Raw genomic sequence first — 27,035 nt, 5'->3', positions numbered from 1 at the left:
TTAATGAGATTCAGCAATTAATTGGATTTTCATGTCAAAATTAATTGGTTAAGTATGATTAATTACGATTTATTGTGGTCAGTTGTGATTAATTGTTGAGACTCTTCAATGATTGACAAATTAAAGTTGAAATTCTGGTAGCAACTGCAGCTATCTATTGAAAAACAGATTGTTTTGACTGTGAGATTTATCCCAGTTGACTAAAGCTTCAGTGATTAATCCAAATTGACTGTTGCTGTTGAGTTTCAGACATTAAATATTAAGATTCAGCAATGAAACAAAATTAAATGCTAAGAAAAAAACAATAAATTACCATTACTTACTGGATAAGTTGTTGCTGAGTTTCAGTGATTCAGTTCAATTAGCTGCTGAGATCCAGAAGTTAGCCGTTACAATCTGTTGAAATTCTGGGATTATTTTAACTGTTGAGATTTAGCAAAATATCATGACTAAATGTTGAGATTAAGCAATTTCTGTGGTTAATCACACTTCATAGTTGAAATTGAATGAGTTACTGCAACTAACTTTTTTATCCTTCAGTCTTCTATGTTTCTGGTGTTTTTTGTTTTTTGTTTTTTTTTTTTTTTTGCTCTTCTCTCATTTTTTCTTTTCTTTATTTTCTTTAAAAAGTTTTTTTTTTCCTGCTCAGGTCTTTCCTCTTTAATTAATTTTTCCCTTTGTGTCTACTTCTCTAAAAAGTTTGATAAAACTATCTCCGTCTTAGTTTCAACCTGACCCTCACTCCTCAGACCCCCTGTCCCTGAATCAGACTGATCTCGACCTGCAGACGTGCTGAATCTTCACATCCTCTCAGCTGCTCAGGAACAGGGAGTCGTCAAACATTTGTCAGGGAAACAATAAATCACAGACAGGATGAGCGACGGTTTATCAGCTGACTGACGTCCTGAGAAGAAGTCTGCTAATAGGACAGGAAGCTGGACCTCCATCATCACCAGAAACTGATGGTTTTGAACTTTGGCCAGACCACAGACATGGAGCAGGAAGGTTTCAGATTTCTCACGGTGAGACATCAGCATGAAGGTGTGTTCAGACCAACGAGTCATTTTTCACATGAGTGAGGTCCATTTTCAGAGTTTGTGCTTTTCCTTCTGTCTTCTGTCTTAACTTCTTACTTAAACTTTAATGCATTTAAAAGACAAATGACAACATTCAACTCCATTACATTTCATACATCATACATCTACATGGTTTGCAACACCCTGGAGTGAACTTGTTGCCGTCTATCATTATCATACCATTTCACTTTATCCTATGACTGTCATTCTGTGTCATGTCCTCTATAATTTTACTATTTATATCTCTGAGTAACAGCTGTCCAGACCTCTAACTCACCCCTTAGGATCAATAAAGTTTTTTTTTCTATCTTGAAGAATGTTGTCACTTTAAAATTTTGCTCTGAAGTCAGACAATGAGTTTTCTTATTTTATTCTAAAATCCGATCAAGATGACAAACTGTGTTACTGCAGACTTGTGTGTGGTTTGTCTTAGTGGTGTTGCCGTACTTACATGTCACCTGGGTAGGTGTCAATGAGTTATTCGCGGGTTTCAATGAGTTAATGGCAGGTGCAACTGAGCGATTGGCATGAGTCACATCAATTGGTAGGTGTCATTGTGTGATTGGTAGGTGTCTCTAAGAAATGGCAGGTGTCATTGAGGACCTACAGGTGTTGCTCAAGAACTGGCAGATGGCACCGAGCAATCAATGGCAAACCATAAGCCGTTTTTGAATGGCAGCCCTACTTAAGGTTTAAAAATCTGCACATGCTCAGTCTGAACGTCCAGCATTGGCACTTAATATCCATGTTCAAACATGCAAAAGCAGAATACCCCCTCTTTAACATTGTAACTAAAGTGGGGCACAGAAGCCAGAGAAGAGAAACCTGGATCGCTTTAACAGAAGCTGGATGAGGCAGGTTTGGCTCCCTCTGGTGGAGGAGTTGTGCTTAACTCTCTGTACAGATAAAATAAAAAAGGCTGCTTTAAAAACCCTTTTGCAACACTTCTGAGGAAAGTTGGATCTAACTCTATAATTCTAAAATCTGCTTAAGTTTACTGAAATGTACTTAATGTAAATGTTACATATCTCAGCATTCTTTCTGCATTGGCTTTAAAATCCCTGAAAGTAAAACTCTTATTGCTTTCGTTCAAGTCTGAGTCATCAGTGCAAGAGTTCAAGTTGAGTCACAACTCCTGGAAATCAAGACAGCAGCTGCAATCAAGCTGTCCTGAAGTTCTGCAGAACTTTAATGCACCGTGGCTGTGAGTATAAAGTGTTTTTTATGTATCACCCTCCATATTTAGTAGAGTCCACCCTCGATAAAATAAATGATAATTAAAAAAACAAACAAAAGGGCAGTAAAGTTGATATTAAAATCTCTGCAGCTGCACAGACGTGAACCAATCAGCTCTCAGATCAGACCTGTGATATACATCCTGTTTCAAAGACCCAGAGATCAGCTGTTTCTGTTCCAGATGTTTCCCAACCAACAGCAGCAGATCTCAGGTCAGATTACTTCAGGAGAATTACCCAGGATGCACTTGGAGCTCCTTTTCATGGGTAGCCAATCATACCCTACTTCAGCTAGAAAATGAGCCAATGAGGAGATAGCTCTGTTTTGAATATTAATATATCAACAAAGGAGCCAACATCTGGAAACCATCTGGACCCAGAGCTGTGGCCCCACGTGTATGTGAGTGTGTGTGTGTGTGTGTGTGTGTGTGTGTGTGTGTGTGTGTGTGTGTGTGTGTGTGTGTGTGTGTGTGTGTGTGTGTGTGTGTACTAACTTTTACTCACATTTGAAAGCAGTGAGAGTAAATCCACAATCCATCCAAATCCGAAAGTTGAGTGCGGGTTCAGGATCAGAGTCAGTGCTGCTCCCTGCTGGTTGGATTGTAACAACAAAAAAAAAAAAAACTCAAAATAAACACGAGCATCAGGGCACCTCAACACATGAACATATAGCTGGAAAAACAAGAAGAATAAACAGTGTAATTAATAGATTTTCACAATAAGTACAGGCATTTGTATCTTTAAAGACATTGTAAAACTCAACATTTAATCTAAATTACATAGAAACTAATTACTCCTGACAAAGATTGTTTTACTTGAAAACAAAAAGGATCAAAAATAAAGCCCTGAGTTATACCAAGGTCTGTTTATTTAGTTGTTATGACAGAAATTTGGTTACAGCAAAAATTTCAAAAGAACATGAAGTCTGAAGTCGGCAGGTTTGAATCAAATAGTTCAGAGCTCATGATCACAACTCTGTTTGCTCTTTCGTTTCTAAACTGTGATTTTTAATCTTCATCATCCTCATCATCTAAACTCTGATTATTGCATTAACATCCATAGTGCAGCATGTCTTCATGGCTTCATCTTTTAACGTGCAGCCTGCAGCTGAAGAGCAGGGACCAAACACCCACGACAGTTAATCAAAAAACACTGAACTGAAAATAAAACAAAATAAAAAAGAACAAACTTATATAAACACAGAGAGGCATCGATGTGTTTTTGATCATTAAAACAAAAACATTACATTCTTTTCTTCCTTTTACTCAGTCGGAGATCATCCTGACTCCTCCAGCAGTTTTATACATCAGCTGTTTGAAAATAAAAAATATTTTTCTTTTACAAAATGGGCTGAAAAAATAAAAACAATCAAAAACAGAAAAGCATACAAAGAAACAGAACAGTTTAGGCTCTCAGCAGGCGTACGAAGGAAGAGAAGATTCTGATGTTTTTCACTGGCAGAAGCAGCAGACGGAAGCCATATCCAGGACGTATTCCTTTCTTCACTTCCTTCTTTCCTTTTCCTTTCTTGTTGTTTCATTCTTTTTTTCTCTATTTTGTTGTTTCCTACCTTTTCTCCTATCACCCCTCTTATAATTTCTTAATTCACTTTTTTCTTTTTTCCTTCTATAGTCTTTCTTATTATTTCCTCCCTCCTTTTCTTCTCGGTTTCTTATTGTTCCCTTCCTTCCTTCCTTCCTTCCTTCCTATATATTTTGTTTTCCTCGTCTTTCCTATTGTTTCCTCCCTCCCTCCTTCCGTCCCCATTTCTTGTTGTTTCCTTCCTTCCTGCTTTCCATTCTCCACTTTTTTTTCTTCCTTTCTTTGCCTCTTGTTATTGCCTTCCTTCCTTTCTCTCTCTTATCGTTTCATTTCTTCCTTTTTCCTTGTTTATCCTTATTTTTCCTCCATTTTTTGTCTGATTGCTTCCTTCTATCTTTTTTCTTTCTTACCCCCATCCATCCTACATGTTTTCTTCCTTCCTCACTATTTGCTCTTCCTGTCCTCTGTCCTTTCTTTTTAAAGCAGAGGAACAGAAATCCCACCATTATATCTCCTGAACTGATCTCTACTGACCTTTGTTTTTAACAAACACTGTATTCAAAAGTTTCAAATAAAAAAGGTGGATTTCAAAATAAAAGTACCTTCACCTCAGGTTCATTCAAAGTCAGCCTGATTCTTCAAATCTGCACTAAAGCTGCACTAAACAAACAGGACAGAGACTCAGAGCCACATTTAAGATTTGAAACAAACCCAGATTTTAAAAATAAACTCACAAGTCTCTGAGAAGTAAATTATGAGAATAAGCAGTGATATAAGTGAAAGTTTATTAGTCTCTTCGACTTAGTTTCAATCAATCAATCCCTTCCTATTCCTGGTCATGATGAAAGTCTTAAATGTGGCTCTGAGAATCAGTCATAGAAAATTGAAGACAAACAAAAAGACACGACACGAGAAGAATAATATAAAAAGTGAGAAAAAGGAGAAAAAAGTGCAAAATAAAGTGAAAGGAAGCAATGGAAGAGCCTCGTCTTGATCCTGTGAACACAGATCTGGCAGTAGCAGCAGGTGAGTCACCCGTCGATTAACGTGTTTGTTTACATTTCTTATACAGGTACACTGTGTGTAAAAAAGCTTTGAACCGGAAGTGACATCAGTGCTTGTTGTTTGGTTTCAGAAAGCGTTGGGATTTCTGTCTCGCCATGCGGTGCTGCTGCTGCGCCACCTGAGCGTCAGATATGGCCGCCTGCAGCTTCTGTGGGTGACATACAGGGAGGAGGTGAGGGAGACGCTTGACACACACACACTCTCACACACACACATACCTACATACCTACATATACATAAACAAACACACTCACATGAACACTTGTGCATACCTGAGCAGTGACTGCATCTTTGAGCTGGATATTTCTCACTGGCTCATGATTGTCTCTCTTTGGCAGCTTCAACTTCTGCGTCTCCTGAAACACACACACACACACACACACACACACACACACACACACACACACACACACACACACACACACACACACACACACACACACACACACACACACACACACACACACACACACACACACACACACACAAGCACACACATACACATGCACACACACACACACAAAAAGCTTTAAAAAGCCAGTGACCCTATTTACGTATTTACAGCAGAAATGGGATAACTGTTCAAAGAAGTGAGAATTTTTTTTTAATCTTAAGACAACTTATTGATTCAATCTGTTGACCTTTTTTATTTTCCGAGAAATGGCGATTTTAATTTCAGAGTTTACTTTTTATGTCAGATTTTTTTCATTTCTACATAATCTGATTTTTGTAATAGAAATTACACTTTTTTAAATAAAAAATTAGACTTTTTTCTGGGAACTGTAAGTTTTTTCACAGAAATGTGACTTTTTTTTAACTTGGGCTTTGTTTTTTTTTTGTTTGTGTGTTTTTTAAAATATTTCAAAACTTATTTTACATAGAGTTTTTTTTTCCAAAAATGTGAGTTGTATATCAAAATTGTAACCTTTTTTTCTAAAAGGATTTTTTTAATCTAATATTTGATTTTTTCTTTAAATGTGACTTCTTAAATAAAACTATATGTAATTTTTACTTCTCTAATTTTGTTTGTTTAATGAGTCTTCTCTTCACTATTATTTCTTTCATATCACTAGTATTTTTTTTAGTTTTGTTTATGTTTTTATTATTTTTATCATCATCATTATTATAATCATTATTGTTGTTTTCATTATCTCTACCATTTAGAAGTGGCCTAATTCTTATTATGCACGTAAGATGAATGCATGGAGCTAGTGAAGTTTGGACTTCCTCTCACTCCTTTTTGAATATACAAAAGACAAACTTATTTGGATCCTTGGTTGTTGTTTTCTTTTCCCTGTTTCCTTTTTTATGTATTTATTCTGTTTTTTTAAATAATCATTTGTTCATGTTGAAAAAGAAAGAAAGAAAGAAAGAAAAGACTTTTTTGACTTTTTTATCTCAAAAGTGTGACTTTACAGTGTAAATCACAGGGCAGACAGCGCTCTGTGAAGTCTCAGTTAAAGTTTAAGCTCTTCTTTTAATGTAATGTTGTGATAAACTCTAAAGTAGGAGTGTGAAGTCCTGTTTGAGGTGAATTCAGCTCCAGTTTTGTCTCAATCTCTATGATTTTGGTACCTTGCAGTAAATCTTCAGCTCAGTTCCGACCACAGCCGGAGGACGGTAGAAGTTCTCATACAGACACTCCCAGTCTTTGTTGAAATGTCCCACAAAGTCGATCTCCTTCACACACATCACCCTCCTGCACAACCAAAAAGATGTGGTTTTGATTCAATAAGAAGATCATGGTGATAAAAACACAAATGAAGACCAAAAAAACATAAAATGGTGTAAAACAACGTGTGAGGTTGTTACCTGTTAGTAACGATGATGTTCGTCTTCCTGTGTCCAGGATACACACAGTGATCTCTGAACACTTCCCCTTCCAGCTGTTTGATCTCTGAGCGCTGCAGCCACAAACACAACATGATCAAACACACACACACCAACACATCAGATAACACACACCACACAGGAGGATAACAGGTGATCTAAATTGGATCATAAAGAGACTAAATGTGGTCCAGTGTGAGAAGAATGAGCACATCTAGCTCTTATCCATACATTTCTCACAGCAGCGTTTCTACAACTGTCACTGTCATGTTTTCTCTGTGTGTGACTGCAAGCATGAGGATCACAGTGCATCCATAACAGTAAGCAACAACATAATAATATCTATTCTATGTGAATGTGTGCTCTGAAGAGAACTCAATGAACTCAAACTCAATGTGCAGAACAGACGACTGCTGGGGACCGAGCTGTGATCTCAGACTCTGAGGGACTGACAGTAAACACATCAATCCTCCGTTATGGTCAGTTTGATGTCAGGTTCTCTTAAGAGGAGAAAAACAACAAAGAAAAGAAGAAGAGCATCCGAGAACAAAGGGTTGTGGCTCTGACAGAAAAACAAAGAAATAAAAGAGCTAAAGATGGAGCATGACACAAACACCAATGGGACTCTGGAACAAACTCCTTTGAAGGCTGAAAAATGGAAAAGAGAATGACAATGAAAGGGTCAAGACGGGAAACTTAATAATGCGGCAGAACTTGAAAAAAGAATGGACAGAGCAGAATGAGACTGAAGGGGATGGGACAAAACATACAGTAATACACTGGATCAGAACAGAAGATAATAAATGTAATGGATTGTAATGAAACAGAATGTAGCTGAAACAGAGTAGATAACAATGAAATTAAAGGAAAATAGAACCTAATAGAGGAAAATGAAACAGAAAAAAACAAACAAACAAAACAACAAAACGCAACGTGAAAGTATCTGACGTAGCATAATATAATCAAGAGAAATTAGTTAATAAAAAATGTTTTAATCCATCAGTATCGTTTGCCTTCATATTTAACGTTTCCCTTATCGATTCTTTACACTATGCCAGTGCTGCCGGACCTTACATTTACTAGTCTGCCGCAGCCATCTTATCTTAGCAGTTAGATAACGTTTCCCAAGAAAACTCTGATTTAGGATTTTCAGCTTGAAGTTTGACTAAAGAACAGAGATTACACAGAAATAAACATTACTCTATCACAGGAGATTCCTATTCAGTTCAACAAAACATAGAGTGAGGCATCAAAACTAGGGATAATAGAAAAATATTAAAATCGGTATATTGGGATTTTTTGTTTGACAATACCAAAATCAGGATTCTCAGGATTTATCCTGATTTATCAGGAGAAAAAATCAATTTTGTTTTCAATTTCAAATTCTTCATTTCAGTCTTAATTTATAAACTGGATTGGAAAAAAGTTACCACTTTTCTCCAGCAGAGAGTGAAATGTTTCTCTCTGACTCACATGACGCACATTTTATGGGAAAATATGGCTCCTAATAAAGTTTGGAGACATTAACGTCAGCATCATTTTACTTTTTCACATGGTCTAGTGTTAAAATGAAAAAATTGTAAATATCGAAGAATCGCAATTTAAATTGAATCAGCACCCCAAATATTGTAATAGAATCTAATCGCGAGACTAGCATATCGTCCCAGCCTTAGTCATTACTTAACACACGTAATGTAACATTCTTTAAACAGAAGAGAATGTAATGGAACGAAATTGAAAAAGCATAACCACAGCCACATGTGACATTGTGTAATGTTGCGTAACAGAACAGATATAAAAAGAATAGAGTAAAGCAGGGTGAAATAGAGCATAGAATCAAACCACACAGAATCCAATAGAACAAATTTTATTTGTACCCTGAGCGGAAAGTAAGCTTCAATAAAATAAGAAGAAAGAAATCAGACATGTTTGAAAGAATCAAATTTTTCAAAATGGAGGGAGTTTTATTAAAGATCAGCACACACCCACCAGCACACACACATACAGAGTTAAACACACAAGCATGAGAGGTAAGAGGTCATGCATACGTCACAGATATATAAGTTCAGACTGAGCTATACAAAAATCACAAAGACAGAATAATATTTACCACTATTTACACACTGGGAATGAAAAGTGATGCTACAGTCTCATACAAAAATAGTGCCAAGATCTATGAGAGAGATAATAAAATAAAATCTGATTCATCATCTGTCTATGGATCAATAAATTATAAACGTTAAGAAACAAAAACTATAATAAAAATGATTATCTAAAATAAAAGTGACTCAAGTATTTCAGAAATAAAAGCTGAGTTTGGTCGTTTAAAAAAAGTAAGAAGCCAAGCAGAGTGTAAAAATGTCTGAGGTATGACAGCAGGAGATTGGTTTGGCATGCATAGAAACCTGAAGTATATCAGCACAAGTTTTTGGTGTATACGGAACAATAGATTAAAGCCTGACAAACAATATTTATACAATACTAATGTAGAAATTCCAGTATATATTTTATTTATATATAGTATGATTAATTTAACATTACACTGTTCTTATAAAGGATAAATATAGGTTATTGTGGTTAAAAGCACTTGGATTATTAAGTCGACTCAGGCAAACCCTGTTTATTCCTCATCCGGCTGCATGTGACACAAAACACAAGAACAAAAAGAAGAAGAAGAAGAAGCAGAGGAGGAAAAAGGGTTAGAAGCAGGTTTAAGCAGAAAATCACCAAAGAGCATCCAGTTAAAGGGAAACTCCACACAGACAGAAACACACTCGCCAGGTTCCTTGATGATGTTATAAAACATAAAGTGATGCAAGGCAACGCACCTGACTTAACTGATTAAACAAAAAGTAATGTAGCACAGTGTAACACACACACACAAAAAATTAGCCTCATGTAGTGCGATGTCATGCAACTGAGCTAGCGAAACGTATGCAACTTAAAGTAACTATGAGTAAAATAAATGTCTGTAATTTAAATGTTACATAACATAAAATAACATGATGTAATACAATAGAATACAATTGAACAGAACAAAAATGATAGTATATCCATGGATTGTTTGAATGTGGACATAGTTTCTGTGACATTTGATTCTGGAGGAGAGTTTTGAAACTTATGATCATGATTTTTTGTTAACCAGGCTGTAAACATGTTTATCTCTGCTGTAAAGATCTGCTTTTTGAAAGGGTGTGTATGTGGTTTCTGGTTTTTCAGCTGACAGCCTCTAGTGGACATTCTTGGAACTGAAGTTTTACACACTTCTGGTTTGGCTCTACTTTTAAAAACCAGAGGTTTCTGCTTGATCCTATCATGCTGTATCCTGATTTTGGAGTAACAACCTGACAACATCACCACTAATTTCACAGCTTATGTTAATATACAGACAGACATTTCTTTCACAAACAGATCTCACCTGGTAGAGGTCAAAACCTTGTGATTCTGTCAGGTCATACGGTCTGATGATCCCATCCTCCCTGATCAGACGCACCGGCCTCAGTTTGTTCACTTCCTCCGTCGACTCCGCCACTCTGAGGACGCCAGGAAGCACAAACATTCACAAACATTCACAAATCAACAAATTGATTTGACTGAGTTGAAAGTAAAAGAAGCCTATCAGCTGTTTGTATGAGCTCTTTCGGACTTCATATCAATAAATAAAAGTGTGTTTCAGACACAGAGCAACCACTGCAGACTGCAGACTTTTCTTTAGTGCACACGATGCTGTTTTCAGCTGGATGTCTCACCTTTCTTGGCCTCTACAGTGACAGCATGAAACAGTAATATTAACAGGTTATGGTGAACTGACTGATGTGTCACATGACAGATGGATGCCTCCCATAGAGGAGGAGGATGAAGATCACTGAAGCAGGGTGGGGATGTTTAAGGAACGGAAGCAGGTTTTCCAGACAACCAGAGAATAAACTAAGTTTTAAAGGCACTGAGAGGAGTTTTGACCTGGTTTTAAATAATATCACTCATTATGACGTAGGTAGTAAAATGAGATTGTTACTAGTGCTAGGGTAAGTTAATTCTTTTTTTCTTTTTTGTTTCCCAACCTTATGTTCAGTTTTAAATTTAACAGAAGCGCGGATGTCATGAGGAATATAAACTGGTATGTCTGCTCACCTTTAAGGAGAGTAAATCTGCGTTTAAAAAAATTTAGTTGTTGAGTTACAGTTAATAATTTCACACCTACAATCAACAATAATCGCTCTGCATCCTGAAAGCTGTCTCAAAAAAAGAAGAGCTGTACTCATTCATTTACTACCACACTCCCAAATAAGACACGTCTTTACCACAGAGGGAGACGGTGTTTGTGGGAATTTTTTTTTTTTTTTTTCAGAAAAACACTACCGACATTGTCCAGAAGGGGCATCAGCATCCACAAACACAAAAGCTCCTCACAGTGCCTCTAGATGCTGTTTTTCTTTATCAAGTTATATAAATTACCACAATTTAAACACCTGACAAATTAAATAAAGTTGAACAATAAAGAAACGTAAAACCTTGTATGCACACATACTCAGCATTTATCATGCGCTTTCCAGACGTGCCAACATCTTCAGAACTTCGGATATTTACGTTGGTGTTATCATCATCCTGTCTACAATTAATTATAACACACCTTCCAAGAAACTTTAATGACAAGTTTCCCTAGAAAAGATCAAGACTTCCTGAACCCTTCCTGTAAAGATTTACAAATAAATTTGAGCAAAATATGACTGTTTGAATCCCTGTCCTCGAACCTTATCAATGGTCCAAGGGCTCCCCCTGTGGTATAATTTTTTTTTAAATACATCTTTGATAGTACAACCCTTTATTACATTTTTAATACCATCTATCAATACAAAAATATCTACAGGCTTTTCTTCATGTAAAACAAATCCAGGATGACAAATGTAATAGATATTTTGTTTGACTCTGATATTAGTGTAGTTTATTTTGGATTCATGGTGTTAAACCTTTATAAGACTTTATTTGACATCCCTTTGTTAACATATCGTGATTCCCCCCCTGGCATATTACATGGTTCTGCTCTATTCCTGATAGGTTAGAAGCCTTTATAATACATAAACCAGGTGTTACAAAGTTAGAAAGAAATGCTTCAGTTTTGAACAGGCTTTGTAAAACTCATCCAAACAGGAACATCAAGTTATGTCCTGACCAAAATTTATAGTAGAGTCAACCTCCAGTTCGTCTCAGTCAGACACTCTTTAAGTGTCAGCATTTGTTGTTTTCCTGAAAAGATACACTTTTATTTCAGTCATGCCTCATTCAGCTCTCCAGTTTGGCTTTATTTCCCCAACAAGTCTTATCAGTGATATTTTCCCGCCTTCATTCAGAGGGGCGTGGCCTGTGCACCTCAAGATGCCACAGCAAGCTGAGAGGGCGGGGCTACGAGCATTGTTACGGTGATGGATGCTGTGAGCATGAACCATGAGGATTTTATTTGTGACAAGATGCAACAACTTACCATCAAACTGCTGCAGAACAACAACATGCAAAAACGCACAAGTGCAGCCACTGAAGCTCGCCTCCTTCAACTCACCCTTCAGTCTGACTCAGATTTACAGGAAGTGTTTAAGGAATGCCAAATATGGTTCTAGATATGACCTGGTCTTAACCCTGAATGTCAGACTCTGAGTTGCGGTAAAGGAGTCCAGCTTTAGTGGCCATGATGAGAAATACTCACACACCAACACCACAAGAAACAGAAAGAACGAAACTCCAGGAAACAACAATACGAGACAGAAAACAAAAGCAGAAAATATAAAAATTAGTGAGCAGACAGGAAGCACACAGACACAGGAAGATCTTCATCAAGTGTGATACTGACGCTATCAGAGAAAAGAAACACACAGATTAAACTACCCCAGAAAGAAAAGACACACTCTGATGACAGAAACACAAACATGTAGAGAGCTTTCATGAAAAGCAGCGAACCTCTGGATGCCCTGGAACGTGCTGCTCGCCATGTCCACGATGCCCCCTGTGGGTCGAGCCACCACGCCTACCAGGCCTTTCCCGATGCCCTTGAAGAAGCCTGCTGCTCCTTCCTTCTTTGCTCCTGCGTACACACACACACACACAGACAGGTTAATACACCAGCTGACGTTTTAGCTCACCAGCTAATGAGCTAAAAGAAACTTGTTTTGATCAACACTCACCCTCCACAGGTTTGGTGACGATGCCCGTGACTCCGCCAACGACGCCCTGTGGAGACACACAGTGTTAGAGACCATCTTACGCTGACCTCAGATCAGCTGATGAACTCTCTTCAGATCCCAACCTTCAGCAGTCCTTTCCCTCCTTTAGCCAGACTCTCTCCAAAGTCTTTTGGCGCCCGGTTCATCTCCTCTCGCCGTTTCTGCTGGTACTCTTTGTCCATGGTGATCGCTGCCAGACCTTTTCCCACTGACCCAGTGATTCTGGAGACCATACCTGCAGCACCACCTGCAGGAGGCCAGGGAAAAGGACAGGTCAGAACCATCTGTCAGACAGCTGTCATTTTCATACGGCAGCTTTGCTGATCCACAAATAATTCCTAGATTACCCACAATGCATTCTGGGAAAACGCCTATATTTCACAGAGCAACTCTGACTCAACATTTAGACATTTACTAAAGCATAGTGTATGAACAAGGGACAATTCTAAAATTCTAAGGGAAAAAAACAATTCTAAAATTCTGTTGTGAAAACAATGAGAATTCTGGACTTCTGAGGGAAAAAATGAAAATTCTAGAATATCGAGGGGGATAGAGAATTCTAGAAATCTGAGAAAAAAGAAAATCTAAAATTCTTAGGGAAAAAAAGAGAATTCTAGAATTCTCAGAAAAAAATAATAACTTCAGACCTCTGAGGGAAAAAGAATAATTCTAGAATCTTGAAGAAAAAATACAATTCTAGAATTCCCTGGTGAGAAAGAGTATTCTAAAATTGTCATTTTTGTCCAAGACTTTCTCAGACATCTAAATTAATACTTTTTTTTCTTTTTGAACAGAATTGTTTTATATTTGATATTTTATATTCTGAAAATTGTGGCTTGAGTGACAGAAAAGACAGCGTTCAAACGTGTGCCTACTTTTTTTATCATCACTGCTGATGGACTATTTGGAAATCATAACAAAAGCAGCTGCCCTTGGTTTTGTTTCTTACCGACTGTGTGACCCAGCAAACTTCGGACTCCAATCACAAAACCTTCTGCAAACTCCTCTGGACCCTGGACCGCCCCCTGGTGGACACAGCAAGTAGTGTGATTTATGACGAGCACTCACATGAAACATGAGCATGGACTTCAGTCATACAGGCACTTAATTATTATCTGCAGTATCAGCTTCCAGCAGACATACAGCACATTGAGGAGCAGATTTGGTCTAAAACTTTAAAACTAATCTTTACATTTCTGAATAGAAAAACAGAATAATATCAGTTACACTATCCATAGCCACAAAAACATTGCTGCTTCATAAAAGCTACTTGTGTTTGTCACCTGGAAGGGTTCGTAGAAGAAAGCCTCCACTCCCTCAGACAGACCTCGGATCAGTCCAAACGGGTTACCTAGAACATCCAGACCCAGGACCAGGACATACATCTGCTTCAGGAACTGAAACCAGGAACAATAAAGTGCTATTACATCAGATAATCATCAGTCTTTAGTTCACATTTAAAACTGTTTAGGTCAACTTATGAAACAGTTGCCGTGGATTTGAACCATTTCATTGAAATAAACTGTAAAGACTGGAATACCCAAGACTAAAACAGCATAACGTAATCCAACACAGATGGGTTATTTCAATACCTGCTCACTGTAGTGTCGGCCCACCGTCCTCATCAGCTTGTCTCTGTGGTAGAACTGATACTTCACCTCGAAGAAGGCCAATCTGACGTAGAAAGAGTGTTAGCGTGGTATTAGAGGTTGTTTCTGATACAGACTTAATGACCCAGAATGCATTTCTCCACAACAAAACTATCACTCCGAGAGTAGCAGATAGTGTCTCACTTGAAGATGAGGTCGTCAACGTCCGTGAGTGTGGCCCCAATACTTTTCAGCAACAAGTTGAGCGACTGAACGGCTGCTACCTCTTTAGCAGAGTCATCCCCGCTGGAGCCCAGAGACAGGCTGAGGTGGAGCTGAGAGATCAAACATCAAATCAGGTTGGCAATGATTCATTATCTCTATTCTGTGCTCCAACCCTGAGCCTCTCCTCACCTTGATGGGCGAGATGTGGAAATGTTCGAAGAAGCTGAGTCCTGACGCGTCGCTGAGTGACGCCTCTGTCAGCTCTGTCTGAAGCTGCTGCAGATCTTTCTCTATCAGCTTCGTCTGAAACATTTCAAATGTTAATCCTCAAACTGTGCTGTTCATGTGTCAGAGAGTTAAACATCAAGCCTCCCTCTACCTTCTGTTTGTCATCCTGGGCATCAGCAGCCGGTGTAAACAGAGCCAGCATTGCTCCCAGGAAGCCCTGATCGATCTTCACTGCCATCTCCTGAACCAGAGCCATGAAGTACCTGAAGGGCAGATGAACATTCATCACCCATGTTCGTTTACCTTCTTTTAAAGCTATCAAACCTTCCTAGAAAACTGGTTAACATTCATGTTAACTGAGCTACCCTTTATTAAACCGTGTTATTTTGATTATAAATTATTTGATTCAGCACTGTCTGGTGTAGATTCATATTAAACTAGTGTGCCTTCAAATGAAACCGAATTTTGGCTTTTCTGAGAATTGGTTAACAATAAAAGACCTTTTTTTAACAGGTAAAAAAAAAAGATTAGACCTTAATTAAATACAGACCTAGAAATTCAGGCATTAAAAAAGGGGTTACATCAAAATCATGATATAATATTCAAAATTGTGAGACACTGAGTCATAAATATATATAAAAAAAGGGAAGGGGAAATTGAAAAGTCAAACTAACAGTTAAAGCTAAAATTTCACTGTAGTACTTCAAAGTGCTGAGATAAAACAGAAAATAATTAAGATAAAAAGTCAAAATTCAGAGATAAATATTCAACATTAAATTAAAATCATGAGCCTAAAAGTTTAGGTAATGTTTTTCATGAAAAAAACAAATGACAAAAAAACAAAACAAAAAAAAACAAAGCTTGAAAAATAAAAAAAGTGAAAACCACAAGATATTTAGTCAAACTTTTGAGATTTAAAGTAATTTTTAATACATATAAGGTCATAAATATTAGACATAAAAATAATTTTATGTTTAAAAAATGTTAGTAATAAATTAAAAACTCAAACTTTTGAGATGAGAAAAAAAAATAGAATATGACAGAAAAGCTTATTTCTTAGGTGAAAAGATAAATTAGAGGGCGGGGGTGGGGGGTTATGATAAATCCAGTCAAATTTTGTGGTTAATAAATGAAAAATTTGAAATAAAATGTCAAAATTATGAGATTAATAGCAAAATATGGGATAAACAGTCCTTATTTAAATAAAACTTCAATATATAATAAAAGTCATGAGATTAATAATAGTAACTTTAAATTTCAAATATCTAATTTCTCATTTCATATTTTTGAATTACTATCACATTATCTTGACTTCGCATTTTGGATTTTTTCTATCATAATATCCCCTTTTTTGAAATCACATGCAGAACTGGGTTTCCATAGTGTACCCATATCAAAATATGTTCAAAAACTTCAAACTGGTTTTGTGTAAGCTTTGTTATAAACTGGTTAACCATCATGATAAACTGGTTGGCTGAACTGGATGTGACTCACTTGAACTGCATGACCTTGCTGTGCTGGTTGAACCTGGTGATGATGGAAACGTCAATGAAAGGTTTCGGCTCTGTGGAGACAGAGAGATGGAGAGACTCAGACCAGATCAAAACATGAACAGCTTCGTCGGGAACTTTCTGTTTCCTCTGGACTTTTTTCTAACAGCAGTAAATCAGACGATGGTCAAACTTTCCTGTGAACAAAAAGTGTGTATAAGCTGTGTCAGACCATCACCTGAGTCCAGAGCGATGGATTTAGGAGGAGGAACCGGGTGAAAGACGATGGGGAAGATGGCACCTGGCAGCTGATTATCCACCTGGGAGGAAAAATCATGTCAGCTGAAAATGTGTTTCTCTGTGTGTGTGTATGTGTGTTTATACAAATGTGTGTGTGTATGTGTGTTCACCTGCAGCCAGTGCAGCTGGGCCCTCAGGCAGCGCTGGTGAGGAGACTGTTTGAACTCCACCTGGATCCCTGACAGGAAGTTCCTCCTGATCTGGCAGGAAATCGGCTGCCGCATCATCATGACGGCTCCGGTAAGATTGACCTGGCAACAAGTGACATCACGCATGGTCTCTCATCCCATTGGGCAAAGCAGTGGAGACGTTTTCTGGTTACTTTTAAAGGCAGAATGTTTGAGCTTAAGGAATCTAAAGTTAAACCATGAGAGCCTATGACTGTGTGTGTGTGTGTGTGTGTGTGTGTGTGTGTGTGTGTGTGTGTGTGTGTGTGTGTGTGTGTGTGCATGTTTGTGTGTTCTTCTGACCTCTATGTTGGTCTCCAGTTTGATCCAGCCCCCTTCAGTCTTGGCTCCGTTCTGCTGACTCTGGTAGGTTTTCTCCAGCAGGTTGATGTTTTTCTGACTGAATGGCTTCCAACGGTTCTTCGGCTTCATCTCCCAGACCACCCCAGAGCTGTAACACACACACACACACACACACATACACAGTTTGAGCACCATCTGGTGAAGTGTTTACCTGCTAATGACAGAACCTGAGATGAAAGATGAGATGATGAGATAATCTTACCTGGTAATGCCAATGTAAGCGACCTCCTGTCGGCTTGTGTTGTTGATGAGAGACAGCCCGAGGTTTTGCAGCGACACCTTCACCTCCTGTTCGAACTGTTCCAGCTCCTCCGCCTGCCGAGCCTTCGTCACAACAGCGAGGTCTTCAGTGAAGAGCAACACGCGCTGACGACCGTCCAGGAAGGAGACCCAGTGGACCTGAGACAGGCTGTCATAGGTGAACTGACCCACCTCATCCTGGAACAGAAACAGAAAGTTAGACAAGGACTGTACCAAGTCATGGTTTCAGCATGTCTTCATAAATGGTAGGTGGGATACCTCAGGGTTCTACTCTTGGTCCTTTGTGTTTTTAAATTTTGTTAACACTGCCATGTTTGTCCTTTGAAAATTACTGTTGGCAGTTATATTTATAATATCTATGTTTATCGCAGTAAAAACGGGCAATGAAACACTGACCTTGAGCAGGTCCAACTCTCCAGAATGTTCCATGCAGTTCCAGCAGAGGGTTCGGACGCCTGCAGGGTCGTCCCACGCAAACCGCCGTGCCTCGCTGGGCTTCAGCTCATGCATCACCGTCGAACCGCTAATGGGTAACACAAGAAGCGGACACTGAGTGGACTAAAACCAGACTTCAGCAGCACCTCTCGCGACCCGCTCTTTCACACACGAGTTTGCTTGACATCCCTGTTTTTTTATTAACCTAAAGAACATGTCTTAGTACAGAATTTAAAACAACTGGACTAAAATAGTTATAAAGTAGGACAGAGAAAATAAACTCATGCAAAAAGTTGGCAAAGAGGAAAAACAAACATTTTTATTTGGGTGTTTTGATGAATTTGGATCTGCAGTTTCTCCACTTTTGCAAAGGTTTATTCTAATTCTTTGTTTCCTTCTTTCCTAAACATGAGTTTATGCTGGTGCGTTGACCTCTGACCTCTGCTTGTAGCTGATGGTGACCCAGGGCGTGTGGTTCAGCAGCAGAGCCGGAGCCGCTCCTTCGTAATAGTCACTGAAACTTATGACCGTGGAGTGATCAGAGATGTTGACGTCCACGATGATGCCCCCACACTGAAAACACACAAACACGTGTCAGAGACCTCTGGAGATCGCTGAAGCCTCGTATGTTTAGAGACACTGACCACGTCCAGGCTTAGCAGGGTGCCGTTATCCTGCTTGTTGAAGAAGAAGAACTTGGAGGTGGATTCAGACCCAACCACACGGAGGCACAACTTCCCTGAAGTGTTCTCCGGCCACAGAGGGAGGCACTGCGAACAAGAAGAAAGAACACATGATAAAACTCCTCCAGATTACTAAACAGAAGCTCCCTGACTGGACATCAGTGTCGCTCACCTCGGTGGAGGTCAGGTAGTGCCACTTGATGGAGTTCTGGTTGGTGACCTCGCCCACCTCCAGCTCGTACGACGACTTGTTGACCAGAGTGTAGAAAGGACTCATGGTGACGATCCGGGTCAAGTTGAAACTGCTCATCTTGATGCTGACCCCCACCTGGAGACACACAAAGCATGATGCACAAACTGGAGCCATAAGAAATAAACTAAATAACAGGCTAGTGTCACCTGTTAGGGGGATGGTAGATGTGTTTGCGTGTAGAAAATTAAAAAACAGCAAGAAACAGCTCTTAAAAAGTTGTCCAGTGTCTTGCTTAGTCTGATGACAGATATGTGTCTCATGGTATTAAATGGTTCCTGTGGCCCACGATAAGAAATCTGTACACCAAAAAAACACACCATTCTAAAAAAAAAGCATAAGATCTTCTCGAGACTTGCTGAAATGATGAAGTCATTGCATAAGGGTTTTGGGTAGGCTTCAAACACCAAGGTTTGTCCATATTTCTGCCCCCCAACAGGCCTCTAGAAGCCTGGCCAATCAGAGTGAAGGGGGTTTGGGGAGCTGGGAGCCTTACAGAGACAGCAGGTGAAACAAAGTGTTTCAGACAGAGGCTGAAATAAGGGTTTTCTAGCACACTTGGGGAGAAAAACAGAGATTTTTTCAGCTGTTAATCATGTAAAGATACTGCAGGGGCACCAGAAGGACAGAATAAAGACTACAAAGAGCACAGTACCTCCTCTTTAAGTCTCTGCTGAGCTTTAGTTTTGAAAAAGTTGTTCTTGTGTCATTTCTCTCTGTTTAGCTGGAGTCTGTGTTATAACAAAAGTACCAGTTTAACATTTAAACAAGATTACTTCCTGAAAAGACTGTTCCTGCTGTTGCAACACAGAGTTCCTGAAAAGGTTCCTTGGGACAGTTCCTGCTGTCAAAAGCAACTAAACAGATGCCCACAGCACCGTAATACTGGATAAAAGGGAGACTAAGAACAAATGCCGAAACTGTCATTATTATATCTGCCTAGTGCAACAGACAAGACTGCTTATCTTGAAGTTTAAACCTTTTTCATTAGAGGACTTGGAGCAGAAATTCCTTCGACAACAAATTGGATACAATCTTAACTCCAGAATCTCTCTGAATTTGATGTTTTGTACATGGTGCCACAACAAAAGTTTGTGTTTTTCTGAATGCTTTGTAAGTCCAGGGATGAAAAACTCTCAGTCAACCAGGGACTTTGAGGTGAGGTTAAAACAAAACAGGGTTGAGGACTTGAGTTACCAGGAAGTCCATGTTGTTGGCAGGACAGCGGACACAGCCGTAACTTCCCACGGTGTCCAGAGAGAAACCATCAGACCAGGAGCTGGTGGAGACGCACAGCTGGAGCTAAAACGACAACAATTGAGAGAACTAACTCAACAATTATCTTCAGGTGCCGACACCAAAAACACGAGGCTGAAGACCACTTCCAAACGTGCATTAACAATCACAGTTTGAGAGGAAACACAGAGTGTAAACATGACGTAGGTTTTGTCTCACCTTGCTCTTGCTGAACATATTCTTCTTCCTGAAGGAAAACAGGATGATGTCTCTGAAGTCGGCCGGGTGTTTGACGCTGACCTCCTCTGCTTTGTACTGCAGCACGCGTGACGTCTTGTTGATGATCCAGTATGGGCTGAAGATGGACAGCAGCATGCGGCTCGACGTCTTGGTCACATGAACGCTCACGTCCAACGACATGCTAGTGTCGGCGTCACACGTGAGACACACAGCGAAGAACTCGGGGATCTCCTGATCGATGCGGATGTGCCCGTGCCAGTCGCGACCCTGATACTTCATCAACACCAAGGACAGGATCTCACCAGAGACTCGAGCGTTCAGGAGGTCTGAGGAGCTGCCTTCTGTGAGCTCAAAGGAGTCCGGAGAGTTCTGAGAACACATCAGAAGAAACCAGATTAGATTCTTAAACCCAGTACTCTGTGGACTCTGAGGATTACTGATCTGCCGTTTACCTCCATCATGTAGCGGATGGTGTAGGGCAGCAGGTTACGCAGCATGGCCATTGGATGGAGGTGGATGACATAGGCGGGGTCCCAGTCCTCCTCTCCGTGGCTGGCGATGTGTCTCAGGTCGTCAGGAACGGCCAAGGTGCTGACCGACAGAGGCTTCAGGCAATTATCTGTCGCTGGACACTGAAGCACTGAGCGCACCTCTGAGCTGCGGTGAACCTGCTCCTTCCACGCCACGCAGGTGGAGGATGGACGGTACTGACCCACAAGACTTCCTGCAGGCTGCACGAACAGCTGACACCTGGAAAAACATACATCATCAATGATTTTGTCATGTGATAAACTGTGAGTTAATGTTTATTTTGGCGCCCCCTGTGGACAAAACAACACCTCCATACATGATAATGCAAGAGAAGAGAAAAGTTAATTGTATTGAGTCTTTTTTCTAGTTTCAAGCAAATTTTTTAGTAAATTTTTCTTGTTCCATTGGAAGATTTTTCTTACTTGTGTCAAGCAATTCAGACCTCTTTTTCTGTCTTTAAACAACTTGAAACGAGACATTTTTCTGGACAAGTTGGGTGAATTTGGCTTATTTTGAGTCTCAAATGAATTTTTTTACTGAAACAAGACAAAAACACTAGATAAGTCTTCCATTTTTTCCAGTGTTCAATCCATCAACGTCCAGTTTGATGGAATAAGTGAGGACATGCATAGATGGAAAAAAGACTGAGGTAGTTTTTACATGATGGTCTAAGCACTGGTCAAATTTTCTCTGCCTTGATGAGAGCACGAAGCTTAGGTGAAATTATGTAGATGGCATATCTAGTAGAAGAATATGTGAAGCTTAAAGACTCTGTATTGCTGTATGCAAAAAGAAAAAAGGATGGGCCAAAATTTCCTTCTGCACGTGAGCCAGTTTATCATCGTTACACTACCTGTAAGTTTCTAAGGGGATGTGAAACTCTGTCTCAGGTTGAGCCTCCCCCACAATCTGCAGACTCCTGGAGTTGGAGCAGTATTTCAGGATGGTGAATGGCACAGAGAAGTGGTTCTTAATCTGAAAAGATGAAAAGAGGAAACACTCAGGCTCTCTGTTTGAGCACCAGCAGGACTTCTTTCATCCAGATGTGAAAGATTCAGACCTGAAGCGGAGAGCGCACGGTGATGACTTTGTTTCCCTCAGCAGCATCGATCTGCATCAGCACTGAGACCGCCTCCTGATGCATCGGACCCCGGATGTTGTAGAGGCGACGACCTGGTTTGTCGACAGCGATGTTGGAAATCTCACTGTATCCGGTGGGAACTGAAGGATCATAGACTGAACTTAGATCTTAAATCTCATCAGGTGTGACAGGAGGATGCAGAAATGTTAGAGTGAATTCATGCAGTGGAGAAAAAAAGGCATCCTGACCGATGGAGAGGTTGAAGAGGCAGCTTTCCTGCCGCTGCAGAGCCGACAGTTTCCCCCGTGACGACAGCTCAAACATGGAGTGCTCCAGATCCATGCTCTGATCCACCTGCAGCTCGTGGAGTTTCCCCTGAGTGGATGAAGCCACCGGCCTCAGGTTGGCGCTGTGCTGCACGATGAGAGGAATCCCCAGAGAGTTCCTGATAGTGAAGGGAGCCTTCTCCTTCATGGAATAGTCAAAGGTGGAGGCTGTGCCCTCTGAAAACGCCTGATCGACACAGAAAGACCAGATCAGGAATCTGTTTCTTTTTGAAAACCGCTCCTTCAGGTTTACTTGAAGTTTAATAACAACAGAAAGCATTGGAGTACCTTGGAGAGGTTCTGCAGGACGTTGAGCGTGCACTGAGACACTGTGATGTTCATGGTGTCTTTAGAGCAGATGCTGAGAGCCGTACGAGGATCAGGCAGGATGACAAAGTCATCTCCATGAACGGGACTCTTGTCCTGGAGCGGGCTGTTCTTCATCTGCAGAATCAAACACAACAACAATCGTTCTTACCGAGCTTCTTTCACTGATGCATCGTCTCACATTTAAAAACTAAGGGTCTTAATTTTGTGGGTGATTTTCTGTGACGAGTTTCTGATAAATACAGTCCAGATTGAATTCTAGAGGTTACCAAAAATTGATAAATTGTTTCCTGACAGTGTTGAAAATTATGATGACCCAGTACATATTTCATATTCTGGATCTTAGTATCCAGAATATTGCCAGGATCTGGATTGTACTTTTACATCTGTCAGAAATTATGGAGACCTTTTCTTGTATTCTTTTGCAAAGCAATCCGAGCATTTGTTATAAAGTTATATACACAAATGGTAAAACCAGCCCTATCTCACAATGATAAAAAATCCTTTAAAAAAGTCCTGGAACCAGATGGTGATCCAGATCACTTCCAAAATTTTTAATCACTTCTTCCTTATGCCATTTGAGCATTTCCTGAAAATTTCATCAAGATCTGTTTTTTACTTTTTGAGTTATGTTAATCACAGATAAACAAACAAACACACTTTCTTGGCAGGGGTAATTAAATCAAATGTTTTATATAACACCTTTTACTACGACAAAGGATTGGGCCACAATAGAGAAAAAAAGCAAATCATAAATTTAAAACCATAAATTTATGAGAAATAAGTCAAAGGTTTTTTTAAGAAAATACCTTTATCTCATAAATTTACAACTTCATTATTTTAAATTCTCAACTTTTTTCTTGTAAATATTTTTTTTTATGTATTTATTAATTTTTATTTAACTTGGCAATAACCCTCCATCGTATTTTATAACTTGAAATGCAGCTCCAAGTGCATTGAAAAAGTGAACACTGGAAATTCAGGACACAATAAACATATTACACAAAAATATATATAGAATATTCAAAAACAGTAAGACAACAGGGCTATAAACATTAAAGAGACACAGTCTGATAAATTAAAATTATAAAATAGCTACAAAAAGGCACTTTACCTTTCCAAACTCTTTGGAATGCGCTTGTACAAGTGATCAGAAAATCATGGAGTCTTAGGATTTTTTTTTTGCTTTTAAATCAATTAAAAATCTTAAAAATCCATCCTTACTGTCACAGGTCGCCAGAGCAAAGAGGCAAGACCTGGGGCTTTCTTTCCGAGCTCTTCTCGGTCTTGGTTAAAACTCTTGCTGCTAAATTTTAAAGCAGTAGCAGCTGATCAAGTGAAGTGTTTATATCTAGTTCCCAAAGTACAACCTGAATCCATTTCTCTGCTGGGATCAGAACAACCCAACTTCAACTTTTAAATCACATAAATTCAAGATAGAAAGCAGGAGACCCGAGCTTCCCCCCAAACTAACAGGTAGGCATCAGTAAAACATAAACCTCGTCTTTGAGCAGGAAGGAGTTTTCCAAACTGAGACATTTGGTTTTGAGAGCACTACGCCACAGGAAACTATTTGTGTTTTTTTCACCTTTATACATACATGTAGATTATATTAGAGTTGTAGATAGACAAAGAGGCTCCTGCAGTTGAAAAACAGTTTAATTTACAAGAGCCACAGATTTACCTCCACCTCCAGGTTCCATCTGCGCCTGCCGCTGTCCACTCGCTCAATCAGAGGCTCCCACACGGCATGGGTCTCATTAAAGTAATTCACCTACAGAAAACAACACAGGTAACACGTGTTAGCATGATGCAGCTGTCAATATTTTAATGTTTGTTGCAGCTTCAGTAACGTCTATCCTTTTGCTTCAACGTGTATAACATTTGTAAAAAAAAAAAAAAAAAAGGAAAAGATATAGCTGTCTGCTTTAATAGAAGAACTTTTTTGCTGTTGAGCTTCAGGCTATGTGTGAAAAATCTGCAGAAACTGTCTTGAAAAAACAATGTATGTCTTTATTAGTTTCTGCATATTTCCATTAAGTGCCAGGTGTTAAAGATGGCTTTCAGAAGACACATCAGTCAGCATCTGCGTAAAGAATAAAGACGAGCTCTCACCTCCAGCGTCATGTCGGCTCTCAGCTGCAGCAGAGACGACCAGTTCTTGGCTGATCCGTTAAAGGAGGATTCAGCCAGAAGAAGAGGGACAGTCCGATGACCTAAACCAGACTCCATGGTAACCTGAACAACCTATGAAGCAGAAACATGTCATCAGAAGGAGGCAGACATCTCATCTCTGTCGTACAGATTTATTGGGTAAAGATTAAGTTTCGGACCTTGATCTCTGCAGCAAAGCTCTCGCCCTCATTGCGTCCATCTGGCTCTGAGAAGCTCTCTGTGACCTCCATAGCCTGGTCTACTCCCAGGAACCAGTAGTTACAGTTGTAGATGTTCATGACAGACCAGAGGTCACAGGTCTCAGTCCTCGATTCTGCACTCTGCTCCTCTTTCTTCTTTGCTGCCATGGCAGCTGTGATGGTCATCACGGCATTGAGGATGAACGGAGAGATCTGCAGAACAAAGATGATGAAGGATGATGAGTTCACTGACAGCTGGAATTTACAGAATCCTGCAGCTATGCTATTGAACAATCCGTACCTTGACAATGACCTCCTCCACCACCACAGAGCCCTTCAGCGGTTGGTTGGGATGCGTTTTAGTTTCCAGGGCGACAGAGCACGGCTTCAACACCTGGCAGGGGAAGAAGAGGGTTAGGGAGTCAGAGGGATCAGGTAAACATGTTTTCATCTGCAGGAAACCGAAATGTTTCCCTTCATTGTTAAACTCACTTTTTTTTAAATCTGTCTTTAATTTTGTTATTAAATTATAAAGAATAACCACCACTGAGGATTAGGGCCACAGTTACAGAACAACCGGGTAGCTGCAGCTGACCTGCTCTGTCCCTTAAAGAAACAAACAGTTTCCTTAAAGTTTAATGTTTTCCTCAAGTAGTTTCTGACTTCTGTGCTTTATCACTGCTTTATTCTGATAACATGGTGTAATTTTCATAATGGTGAAATTTTAATTTTGTAAACATTCCGACATTAATTAAAAGACATTACTCTCAAAACATTACCTTTTTTGTAACATTCTAAATCAAACTTAATAATAATAGGACTTAAGTCACACAACATATGAACTCAATTGTCATAACCTATGACTTTAGTTTGGTAATGCTACTGTTGTATTGAGGGATGGGTTCCAAATTAGGTACTTTAAAAGGTACCAACTGAATTCTGTCAAAAGTACCAGGTACCAATTCACATGAAATCAAAAGGTACCATGTTAAGGTACCTAAATGCATCCTTATGACAGTGAGGGAGTGGAAGAGTGGGCGATTTTCCATACTGGACATGAACACAGCATTGCAAGGTTATATATTGAAGAAGAAATAAGTTTAATTGAAAAAAAATATACATTTCATTTTTAAATAAATAAATATTTTTGTACCACATACAGCCAAAAAAGCACAGAAAATTGGTAGCGTTGAGTACCGGTACCAATCACCAGGTACCGGGCATCGGTACCGTATCGTTTCAAATGTAAAATGTACCCATCCCTAGTTGTATTCTCTTAATGTAACATTATTTTTGTAACAGAATGACTTTGTTCTTGTAATTTTTTCTTAAGATGTTAAAGCTTAACTTCTTACCTTCCATCTTCTTTTTTAAACATTGGGAATTGTATCAATAAGGGTTGAAGCTATATTTTCTTAACATCAGGCCTTTATTTGGAAATGCTATCATTTTGTTCTTGCAACATTACTTACATTAATTTGGGGAAATAGAGATTTAAAACATTGTGACATCTTCACGATTTTAATCCAGTAACATTGTGAAAATTATCTCATGACATCATTACTAAAATCTCATAACATTACTGCTTTAATCTTGTGACATTCTAACATTAATGTTATGACATTAGTTCTTGAATACCGTAACATTGTGTCTTTAATATCATGTCACTACTAGAATCTTGTGACATTACAAATGACTTATCCCTACATAACATTTTGCTTATAACAGTGTGACTACAAGCACTTCACATTAGGACTTTAAATCTGTAACTTAAAGATTTGATATTTCAATCTTTACCTTGTAACAAATAATTTACTTTTGTTACCACAAGATTATATTTGTGCAAGATTAAGACTTTTGACTGATTAAATCATATTAGTTACAACTTTGTTCCCAGGACAAATATGATGATAATAATATTGTAACATTAAGACTCTGATTTTGTAATAACACAGTATCAATCCTGTATGGTCATAATTTTAATCTCAT

The 27,035-nt window shown here is 39.1% G+C and overlaps 1 protein-coding gene across 8 annotated transcripts in view; it reads right to left on the bottom strand.

Moving 5' to 3' along the window:
* Nucleotides 1-3,163: 3,163 nt before the first annotated feature.
* The window catches only part of vps13c (vacuolar protein sorting 13 homolog C), a 52,531-nt gene continuing 28,659 nt past the window's right edge, over nt 3,164-27,035 (bottom strand). For 7 of the 8 annotated variants that reach the window (XM_074665586.1, XM_074665588.1, XM_074665589.1 and 4 more), the window contains 34 exons: nt 25,348-25,440; nt 25,026-25,259; nt 24,808-24,939; nt 24,377-24,466; nt 22,654-22,809; nt 22,288-22,552; nt 22,019-22,179; nt 21,812-21,933; nt 20,880-21,177; nt 20,407-20,796; nt 20,149-20,253; nt 18,874-19,029; nt 18,663-18,788; nt 18,458-18,591; nt 17,980-18,106; nt 17,525-17,760; nt 17,263-17,410; nt 16,903-17,043; nt 16,731-16,812; nt 16,497-16,566; nt 15,154-15,265; nt 14,964-15,077; nt 14,754-14,884; nt 14,553-14,634; nt 14,244-14,357; nt 13,910-13,985; nt 13,044-13,207; nt 12,922-12,967; nt 12,698-12,821; nt 10,167-10,281; nt 6,731-6,822; nt 6,494-6,617; nt 5,191-5,274; nt 3,164-5,066 (listed from right to left, as the gene is read on the bottom strand). In XM_074665586.1, the coding sequence (XP_074521687.1) occupies nt 4,965-5,066; nt 5,191-5,274; nt 6,494-6,617; nt 6,731-6,822; nt 10,167-10,281; nt 12,698-12,821; nt 12,922-12,967; nt 13,044-13,207; nt 13,910-13,985; nt 14,244-14,357; nt 14,553-14,634; nt 14,754-14,884; nt 14,964-15,077; nt 15,154-15,265; nt 16,497-16,566; nt 16,731-16,812; nt 16,903-17,043; nt 17,263-17,410; nt 17,525-17,760; nt 17,980-18,106; nt 18,458-18,591; nt 18,663-18,788; nt 18,874-19,029; nt 20,149-20,253; nt 20,407-20,796; nt 20,880-21,177; nt 21,812-21,933; nt 22,019-22,179; nt 22,288-22,552; nt 22,654-22,809; nt 24,377-24,466; nt 24,808-24,939; nt 25,026-25,259; nt 25,348-25,440 (4,746 nt within the window). In that variant the 3' untranslated portion in view covers nt 3,164-4,964. Of the gene's footprint in view, nt 5,067-5,190; nt 5,275-6,493; nt 6,618-6,730; nt 6,823-8,707; nt 9,384-10,166; nt 10,282-12,697; nt 12,822-12,921; nt 12,968-13,043; nt 13,208-13,909; nt 13,986-14,243; nt 14,358-14,552; nt 14,635-14,753; nt 14,885-14,963; nt 15,078-15,153; nt 15,266-16,496; nt 16,567-16,730; nt 16,813-16,902; nt 17,044-17,262; nt 17,411-17,524; nt 17,761-17,979; nt 18,107-18,457; nt 18,592-18,662; nt 18,789-18,873; nt 19,030-20,148; nt 20,254-20,406; nt 20,797-20,879; nt 21,178-21,811; nt 21,934-22,018; nt 22,180-22,287; nt 22,553-22,653; nt 22,810-24,376; nt 24,467-24,807; nt 24,940-25,025; nt 25,260-25,347; nt 25,441-27,035 lie in introns of those variants that run through there. The other variant, XM_074665594.1, reaches the window with a different exon arrangement.

This window comes from Halichoeres trimaculatus, unplaced genomic scaffold (assembly GCF_033239565.1).
Source record: "Halichoeres trimaculatus isolate MK-OKI-2021-1 unplaced genomic scaffold, fHalTri1.1 fHalTri1_scaffold_3, whole genome shotgun sequence".
NCBI classification, from domain to species: Eukaryota; Metazoa; Chordata; class Actinopteri; order Labriformes; family Labridae; genus Halichoeres; species Halichoeres trimaculatus.
This window is presented reverse-complemented; position numbering and strand designations above follow the sequence as displayed.